The 10,409-nt window shown below is 35.2% G+C and overlaps 1 protein-coding gene across 1 annotated transcript; it reads left to right on the top strand.

Annotated features, from left to right (window-relative positions):
* The first annotated feature begins 7,233 nt into the window (after window positions 1-7,233).
* Window positions 7,234-10,106, top strand: LOC18423209 (histone-lysine N-methyltransferase, H3 lysine-9 specific SUVH5). The gene has a single exon (XM_006827811.3). It carries the CDS (start codon window positions 7,816-7,818, stop codon window positions 9,904-9,906), a length of 2,091 nt encoding a protein of 696 aa, XP_006827874.1. The 5' UTR covers window positions 7,234-7,815; the 3' UTR covers window positions 9,907-10,106.
* The last annotated feature ends 303 nt before the right edge of the window (window positions 10,107-10,409 follow it).

Below are 10,409 nucleotides of genomic sequence, written 5' to 3'. Positions count from 1 at the left end.
ACCTTTCTATCTTGTTGATTAGGCCATGGTATTTGTATAAAGCCAAGCTTTCTATGCTTCCCTTAGAAGATAAAACTTATATACTTCCCCTTATCCAACCATCCATTAGGAATGGAGGGCTGAGATTGCCCCAATTACAATGTCACGTCAATGCACTATTTTATTTTTAATTATTTTTCTCTAAACTATTTTGACACCAACTATAAACTATTTTGTCACCAAATTTTGGACGTCCAATCCTCTATTAAAATCGCACTAGCGAAAAATATAAAAACAATATTTTTAAGGGGTATTTTGGTCATTATATTTTATCAAAAAAATATTTTTAATATTTTTTATAAGTGTGCCCCAATGAAAAGATACCACATACGAAATTTCATATTCACATAATTTGTATAAAAAAAAACTAAAAATAAAATACTTTAAGACGTCTAAGATCAAACGGTGAGTGGCTCTCTTGATCAAAATTGGACGGATGGATGGTAGGGGAAGCATAGATCTTCTATGCTGCAGGGGAAGTATAGAAACCTTTCCCTTTGTATAAATATACTTAAAAAGCAAATGTTTTTTTGTCAGTTTTTAAAAGGTACTTATTAAAAGATAAATGCATTATGTAAAGGGTGTAGTTTATAGAGCGTGGGCTCTAAACAATCAAATTAGAGCCTACCTTCAAATAGTATCGAGAAATGTGGTTTCAATATTGGAAATCTTTATGATTGCCTTAAAATACATTTTTGTCTTTATTTATAAAGTTTAAAGCTTTAAAAATACTGTAGATCGACAAATCTATGAAAATCTTGAAAATTAACGGTAAAAAAATGCATTACAAAATACACTATTTTCAAAACTTGAAATCTATTTTTTTCTCATGTTCATACATGTTGATGTCGAGATGATATATTTGATGATATTTGAGCATCAAAACAACCTCTTCTAGTGAAATTTTTATGTAGGCTCAAATTTCATTGTTTGAAGCTTCTGCTCTATATAAACTTTTCCCTTATGTAAATAAAATTTTGAATATTAATTTTTTAAATGTCATTCTACTTTTATAAAAATATCAAAATGATATTTACTTAATAATTAAGTTATCCGTTAAAATAAATTTTTAAAGGGTAATTATCGCTACTATACCTATATTTTAATAAAATCGAAAAAAACCCTCAACTTTTCAAAACCTCGCCTATACCCTTTTTCCCAATTTTTGGCTTTTTTTAAGAGGAAAATACTATTTACGGTAGTCTTTTTACCGTAAAACATATTAAGCTTTATGGTAATTAACATACCGTAATAAGTTGAAAGATCATTACGATAATAAAAATGCCGTAATATGTTGAACTAGAATTACGGTAATTAAATTACCGTAAAGGTTCCCACATTCTTTACGACAGTCTTAGTACAGTAATGTTTTCAATTTTCATAAACAACAGGACAATGAAGAAAAGACTCACATAGATAAACCAATTTCCATAGAGAGATAGAGAATCTCAATTCGTGACATGCCATCCCCCAGGAAGGCGCGCATCTCTTCCAGAATCTCTCTCTGGAAAACTCACAAAATTTTGTCAAAATCAGATCATGAGTATCTCTCAAAATTCTCTATGATTAATGGGCATGTTACTTTCGCTCTCTACAACTTATCCAATTAAAATGCATACTGGTTAAAAAACAGAACAATGGGTGGGGGTCTCACACCCTCTTATTTTTCTTGCATTTTTCTTATCTTCTTTGTTACACCAAAGAAAGGCCTTATAACTAAAGTTTTCAGTTTTCTCTCTCTACACGATCTAGTGTGAACTCCAAGAATGCATGCAAAATGAAAGCGTTGATCTTACAGGAGCTTCATTCTCCACATAAATTTGAAATGATTCTTTTCATTTTATAAGTTGCATCACTTGACGGACAAAAGGCTAGCGTAGTAACATATTGCATATTAAAAGGTAGATATTACTTCTGAAAGCCTCATATCGCTTAAAGCTATTGTTTTACGAAGCGTTGAAATAAGAGACTAATGCTCAACACTTTTCCCACACCCTTTTAAGCTATTATTTTATGAATTCTACAAAAATAAGAGACTGATGTTCAAACCTCTTCTTCTCCCCCTCTTTCATTTTGCAGGCATTCTTAGAGTTCATACTGGACCATGTAGAGAGAGAAAACTTAAACTCTGGTTATAAGGCCTTTCTTTGGTGTAATAAGGAAGATAAGAAAAATAGAGTTAAACATAGAGGCAATGTTGTAGAGGCAATAAAAAATACTACAAAGAATGGGAAATCTTGGTCAAGGTTCACAGAGCGCAAGAGGAGAGGAGTAGCTCTGATATTAGCTTCGATTTGAAGCTTTTCAACCAATAGGCGTTTGTAATTGACGGGGATAATGTTACGCTAATTAAAGTATCGTAATACTATTACGATAACTAAAGTACAATAATACTATCATGGTACTTAAAGTAAAGTACCGTAATATTATTTCAAGCTATTACGGTATTTAAAGTACCGAAAATTGTGAGAAAAATTGGGTTTTTTTTCGATTATAGTAAAATATAGGTATATTAACGATAATTTCCTTTTTTAAAACAAAAAAAATAAGTTTTAAAAAACATACTGGTCACAAGTCATACCTCACTCACTCTGACATCGACCATTCCAACGGATCAGTGCTTGAAAAATCGTCGTTCCGGATCAAAATCGCTTGATTCAGATCGGATATCGTCTTAAGCGATACTGATATAATGATATATCAAGATTCGGAAGAACCGGGTTTTTTTACATTATTTTAATGTAAAATTTATATTTTAATATAAATTTTTTATTCCTGCAGCCACCATTCATATTATTTAAATAAAAATTTATCACACGTACCTACAACAGCCATCGTTTACATTATTTTATTTAAACTTCTTACACATTATTTTATGAGTAATGATCCTATGAGACCCACTCACACCCATGTGTGTAGGACGCCAAAGGATCACCATTAAATTTGGCACAATTTGGAATAGATTTCTAAAAAAAATCAAGTTTGTCACCCATGTGATAACTTTTATAAAAATTTGTGCCAAATTTAATGGTGATCCTTTAGGGTCCTACACACATGAGTGTGGGAGGGTCTCATACGATCATTACTCTTATTTTATTACCTACAGCCACTATGAGTACCTACCAACGACCATAATGAGCATGCAACTTTAAATTAAAGGCTAAGAGATAGAGTTTTATATGGCTATTTCAGCCTTTAATCGTTGGATGTGGGACTATTCGTGCTTGCTTTTCAAGTACAATGGAAGACTTATTTGGACCTCATTTATAAGAGTGTGGTTTAACAATCCATTTAAGGCGCACCTCCAAATTTCATTGTAGCATATAATTTTGATATAAAAATATTATTAAGAGTATCTCAAAATCTATTTTCTAATTATAAAATTTTAAACTCAAAAAATGATTAAAATCAAATAGATCTATAAACATATGAAAATCTTGAAAATAGAGGGTCTAGATAATGTGTTGTAAGATGCATCACTTTGGGGACTCAAAATCCTTTTTTTTTTAATAGTCATACATCTCAAAATTGAGACAATCAATTAGAGAGTTTTTCAATACTAAAACAACATTTTCCAATAGATTTTTGAAGTGCATCTGTAGTTCTACATTTTAAGGTTGCAACCTTATATCAACTTTTTCCTTTTTGGGTATAAAGGTTTAGTTGAACTAAGGCAACTAATTTCTTTTAGAAACTAAAAAAACCCTATTTTTAAATAATCATAATGATTTTTTTACAATATTTTGAGACAAAATTTGCTAATTTGGCTGATTCTCATAATTTATTATTAAATTTTTAGATTTTTAAATTAGATAATATTATAAGACAAATTTCAAATTTATTTTTATTTGTATAGTAAAAATAATGATAAAACAATAAAATACATACCTAATAATTCTAATTTTAATGTATAATATTGTCTTTAGTTAGATTTTAATAAATATTGGATGATAAACTTCATATAGGGAATGAAAATCTCAATATTCACATATTGATAAAAAAATAAAAGTTAATAATGTAGTACTCCAATTTTTTATTCAATTATTAAAAAACATTTATAATGGATTTTAATAATTTTTTTGAGATTTTTTTAAAACTTAATCCTTTCGATTCGATTAACTCTTGATCCGGACTGTCGATTCATTGATCCGGATGGGTTTTTGGGATCGAGTCGAATTGGGACTCGCGCAGTTCGATTCTGGAATCGACACCCCCGTTCCAGTTTTAGCATAATACACGAAACCGCCCGTGTCTAGAGAGAATCGGGTCGTTTTAAACAGTGAACCGTGACACCACAACCGCGACATCACACACATGTACACGTGATTTTGTGTGTCTAGAGAGACGTCTACACAGAAGACATCACACGCGACAGAAGACACCACAAGCTTGTACACGTGATTTTGTGTGTCTAGAGAGAACCGGACGGTTTAAAATAGTGAACCGCCCGATGACATCATAAACAAGCAGTTCTGACGTCACCGCAGTGCACCGCTCAATGACATCATACCGCTTGATGACATCATAAATTGGAACCAGTGAACCGCCCGATGGCATCATAAGACATCACACACGACGGAAGACATCACACGCGTGTACACGTGATTTTGTGTGTCTAGAGAGAACCGGGCAGTTTTAAACAGTGAACCGCCCGATGACATCATAAACCGGTAGTTCTGATGTCACCGCAGTGAACTGTTTGATGACATCATAAATTGGAACCAGTGATATCATAAACCGGCAGTTTTGACCTCACCGTAGTGAACCGCTCGATGACATCATAAATTGGAACCAGTGAACCTCCCGATGACATCATAAACCGGCAGTTCTGACGTCACCGTTGTGAACTGCCTGATGACATCATAAACCTGCAGCTCTGACGTCACTGCAGTGAACCTCTAGATGACATCATAAATTGGAGCCAGTGAACCGCCCGATGATATCATAAGACATCACACGCGACGGAAGACACGCGACGAAATACATCACACACGTGTACACACTGCTCGATGACATCATAAATTGGAACCAGTAGCGGTTCTGACGTCACCTCAGTGAACCGCCCGATGACATCATAAACCGGCAGTTCTGATGTCACCGCAGTGAACCGCTCGATGACATCATAAATTGGAACCAGTGAACCGCTCGATGATATCATAAGAACTGCCGTCACCGCAGTGAATCACTCGATGACATCATAAATTGGAACCAGTGAACCGCCCGATGATATCATAAGACATCACACGTGACAGTAGACACGTGACGGAAGACATCACACGCATGTACACACCAGTCGATGACATCATAAATTGGAACCAGTGAACCGCCCAATGATATCATAAGACATCACACGCGACGGAAGACATCACACACGTGTACACATGATGGAAGACATGCGACAGAAGACATCACAGGCGTGTACACGTGATTTTGTGTGTCTAGAGAGAACCGAGCGGTTTTAAATAGTGAACCACCCGATGACGTCATAAACCCGCCTGATGACATCATAAACCCGAAGTTCTGATGGGCAGTTCGATGACATCATAAATTGAAACCAGTGAACCGCCCGATGACATCATAAACCGGCGGTTCTGACGTCACCGCAGTGAGCCGCTGTTTGACATCATACCACGCGATGACATCATAAATCGCAATCGGCAGTTCTGATGTCACTGCTCCGCGCCCGATGACATCATAAACTGGCAGTTCTGACGTCACCTCAGTGAACCGCTCGATGACATCATACCGCTTGATGACATCATAAATCGCAACCGGCAGTTCTGATGTCACCGCTCCGAAATCATGCGTGTACATGTGCAACAAAATCACGTGGCACACATCACATGTAGGGTTGCCTCACTATTTTCGCGCACATGCTTCATATCATATTACATAGTTATTTATACAACAAAGTTGAATACCCATCTTTTGATGTGAGATAATTCCCAAACATTATTAAATGAAGACAAAATTTAAATATATTCTATTAATATGCAATATATAATCACATGTGCTGAGGAGGTGTGAAGGTTATGACCTTTGCTCTTTTCTTAGACCTCCCAAGGTCGAATTCCCTTGGGCATTACATATTATATTATATAGTGGTATAATTATTTTTGTTGTAAATAATATAAAAGGCATAAAAGAATGAAAAATAAAAAGTTTATTCTATTTGAAATCTCTCTCTTTCTACTAACAATATCTTTCACTAAATTTATTATAGAAACCTAAAAAATTAAATTTTGAAAAATTTAAAACTAAATTTATTATAGAAACTTAAAAAATTAAATTTAAAAAAATTAAAGTGTTATTTCTAAAATATGTACGCATTTTATTAATTTTTACATTAATAACCAAATATTTTATTTTATTTATTAATTTTTATATTATAAATCATGTAATGTACTAGTTTTCTTACAGTTGTCAATAATACATTTTAAATTAGATAATATTATAAAATATTTTGAATTTATTATTATTTGTATAATAAAATAATTATAAAATATAAACTAATAATTACAATTTCAATATATAATATTATAATTAGTTAGCTTATAATAATTTTGGATTATAGTTAGTTAGGTTTTAATAATTTGGGTTTTTTGTAACGGATTTGGGTTTTTCGTCAAAACGAGATTTTAGTAGCCATTCTTTTATTGATTTAGTCTACTTTTTATTATAATCCATATATAATTATATATTTTATCTATGATAATTCTATAATTTTTTTTATGTGATGTAAATTTAATGATTAACATAAGTTTATATAGAGAAAATACATCTCAATATTCACAAATTGATGAAAAAATGAAAGTTAATAATGTAAGATCCTCATTTTTTATTAGATTCTTAAAAAAAAATATTTATAATAAATTTTAATAAATTTTTTAAATTTTTTTTAAAACTTAATCCGATTTATTCGATCGATTTTCGATTCAAATATCCAATTTACCAATCCTGATGGATTTTTGGAGCGCACATATCCGATTTTTAAACCACTTGCAACGGATAATTAACACAGCACAAAACGCAAAAATATTTCTTATAATTACCCTTAAATACAACACATTTTAAATTTGAAAAGCGACAAATTGTCCATCATTATCTCGAGCAGGAAAGTGTGCCCTCATTAATAATGAGTACGGAGAACTGTGCATGCGCCGTTATATATCTGCAACAGGACCCCAAACGGCTATATCAAGATCTGCCTTCCTCACAACACTGACTTTGCGTCCGCTTTTTTCCCCTCTCTCTCTAACTTTCTCTCTCTGTAATGCTCTCTCTCTCTCTCCAACTTTCTCTCTGTAATGCTTTTTCTCTCCACTAGGGTTTTTCTCTAACCTGTCCTCTCCCTACAGTCCTCAGTTTCTTTCTAGTCTTGTACGTCCTCTGTAGTGCCCTCTCCTTTTTTTTAATGGCTGCCTCTTCAATTTGAGTTCTGCACAAACACCATGGAAATATAACTCCTGAGATTCTTAGGGGGCTTACACAGAAGAAAAGTGTGTTTCATCTTTCAAATTCTCTGTCCTCTCTCTCTCTTCAGAAGTTTGTCTGTACTTTGAAGAGAGATGGTTTGTGATGGCTCCTTCTTTTGGTGTGTACTCTCCACTCGTTCACGTTCTGCAACTTCTCTCTTAGTTGCTGCAATGTCTCCTCTCTGTACTTGTTCAAGGTCTGATAACCAGGAGAAGGCCATGTTTGGAACTCTTAGGTCTAAAATGGCAGTAGATTTTTAACTCCAAGCCTTCTTTGAGAGAGCAACAGGAAGCTGGAACCATGGCGACAACTGTTGTTAGAAAGCAAGTATTGATTGAACAGCAAGAGAAATCTCACTTGCGTGGCCAAATTGAAAGAAGACGGGTTAAAACCTCTGGTACTACTAACATGCACAGGGAGTGTATGGAAGAATCAGTTCCAGACCGTGTAAAAAGAGCAAAGTTGAGGGTAAACAGAGCATGTGCCTCTAACTCGGTTCTCGAATCACAGTCGAGATCAAAGGTTTCAAATAAGAGGACCATACTTCTATCTGAGCAGTCTCCTGTGAAAAAACAGAGAGTTCTTAGTGAAAGAAATGAAAAAAAACAGAGAGTTCTAAGTGAAAGAAATGAAGGCAGTAAATATCAAGGGAGACTTCTTCATGGTTCTGGCAAAATGGCCCATCGTCATGGTAGCTGTGATATATATTCAAGGCTAGAACCAATACCATGGGGTATTGATGAGGGTGAAACCGACTTGGGTTTACCTCAAATGGCAATTAAACCCCGAATTTCTCTCAGTGAGAGGATACCAACCAGAGAGGAGGTGCGGAAAACCTTAAGACTGTATCAATGGGCATACAGGAAGTTTTCTCAAGATACAGAAGGAAATATTTTCAGAGGAGAGAGAAACCCACCAAATAGGCCGGAGTTATGGGCAATGGAATTTCTTAGAGAGAAAAACAAGTTTGTGAACACTGGAGATCCCATACTCGGAAAAGTGCCTGGAATCGAAGTGGGAGATGAGTTTCAGTTCAGGGCTGAACTCATTGTTGTGGGGCTTCATAGACAACGCCAAGCCGGCATTGACTGCATGCGTAAAAATGGCACACTTCTAGCTACTAGCGTTGTGATTTCGGGAGGCTATGCTGATAACGACGACCAGGGAGATGTGATTATATATTCAGGGCATGGAGGTAATGCCTCTTATGTGGTTAAAGGAAAGCCTAAGGACCAGAAGCTAGAGAGAGGAAACCTTGCTCTGCTTAACAGCAAAATGTTCAAGACCCCTGTTAGAGTGATAAGAGGATTCAAGAAATCTAAGAAATGTCCATTGGCTTTGGGCATCCAAGGTTTTGTTAATGGAAGGAAACCCCTAATGTATACCTATGATGGTCTGTATCAAGTGGAGAGCCACTTCATTAAGAGAGGATCACATGGGTGTAATGTTTTCCAGTTCATTTTGAGGAGACAACCAAACCAGCCAGAGCTTGTCTTGAACCCCTTCAAGCAGGTTGATAAATTTAGGAGGCTTGCAGGTCTTGAGAGGGTCATTGTTAGAGATGTTTCCAAGAGAATGGATACAAAACCCATTTGCGTGGTGAATAACATCAACAGCGATGCTCCTTCGCAATTTGAATACATAAAGAAAATGATCTATCCTAAGATTTACAGCCCCTCTCCTCATGAGGGGTGTTCTTGTATTGGCAGATGCTCCGAAATTGCAAATTGCTCTTGTGCTATCAAGAATGGGAAAGAGTTCCCTTACTCTAATGGTTGTCTTGTGGAATCGAAGCCATTGGTGTATGAATGTGGTCCCTCTTGCACGTGCCGTCCATCGTGTGGCAACAGAGTGAGCCAAGGTGGTATTAAATTTGAATTGCAGGTGTTTAAAACTAAACTGAAAGGGTGGGGTGTGAGGCCCTTGGGTTCAATTCCATCGGCTAGTTTTATTTGTGAATACCTTGGGGAGATTCTTACCAGGAAAATGGTGGAGAAACGAGTTGGGCCCAATGAATATTTCTTTGATATTGGGGTCAACTTCACCGATAAGTCCTTTAAAGATACTCTTTCATTTCTTGTTCCTGAATCTGAACCCACTGAAGCTTGTGATACTGTGGAGATCAAGGGTTTCACCATTGATGCATCAATAAATGGAAATGTCGCGAGGTTTATCAATCACAGTTGCTCACCAAACCTTTATGCACAAAGTGTTCTTTATGATCATGGCGATAAGGCAGTGCCTCATATAATGCTGTTTGCTAGAGAGAACATCCGTCCCTTCGAGGAGCTTACCATTTACTATAAATTTGCTTCTAATCATGTTTGTGATAACAACAGCAATGGAAAGAAGAAAGAATGCCATTGTGGTTCTTCTGAGTGCACTGGATGACTCTCTTGAATTAAATGTGTATAGGTGCCTTTCTATCCTGAACTAAAATTTTGTATAGTTGAGTTAGCTTGATATTTGCCCATTTTTTGTTCTCTGTTTGTAATGGGCGCATTCAGTTAGCTTGATATGTGCCCACTTTATGTTCTTTGTTTGTAATGGGCGGATTCCATGCTTTTACTCAAGAAGATAGTTTTACTCAAGATAGTTTCTTTTGATTGTTTTGTCTTTGTAACTTTTATTTTGATCGTTTTGTCTTTGTGACTCTCACTTCTAAAATACATTTTCATTTATGGACTGATTCAGTGACTCTCACTTCTAAAATACATTTTCATTTATGGACTGATTCAATGCTATGCGTTGGAAATTTTCTTCACTTTGTCTGGCCTTTAAGATTTTTACTTGCATATATTGCGCATGCAACCCAACCCCAAATAGTTGGGATGAGGCTTGGATAATGAAGATGATGATATGTATTGCACATGTAACTCTTTGGAAGCTTTTCT

Source organism: Amborella trichopoda, chromosome 4 (genome assembly GCF_054954075.1).
Source record: "Amborella trichopoda isolate Santa Cruz 75 chromosome 4, AtrichopodaSantaCruz75HAP2 v2.0, whole genome shotgun sequence".
Lineage (NCBI taxonomy): Eukaryota > Viridiplantae > Streptophyta > Magnoliopsida > Amborellales > Amborellaceae > Amborella > Amborella trichopoda.
The sequence above is the reverse complement of the archived record's forward strand: the minus strand, read 5'-3'. Positions and strand labels throughout refer to the sequence as shown.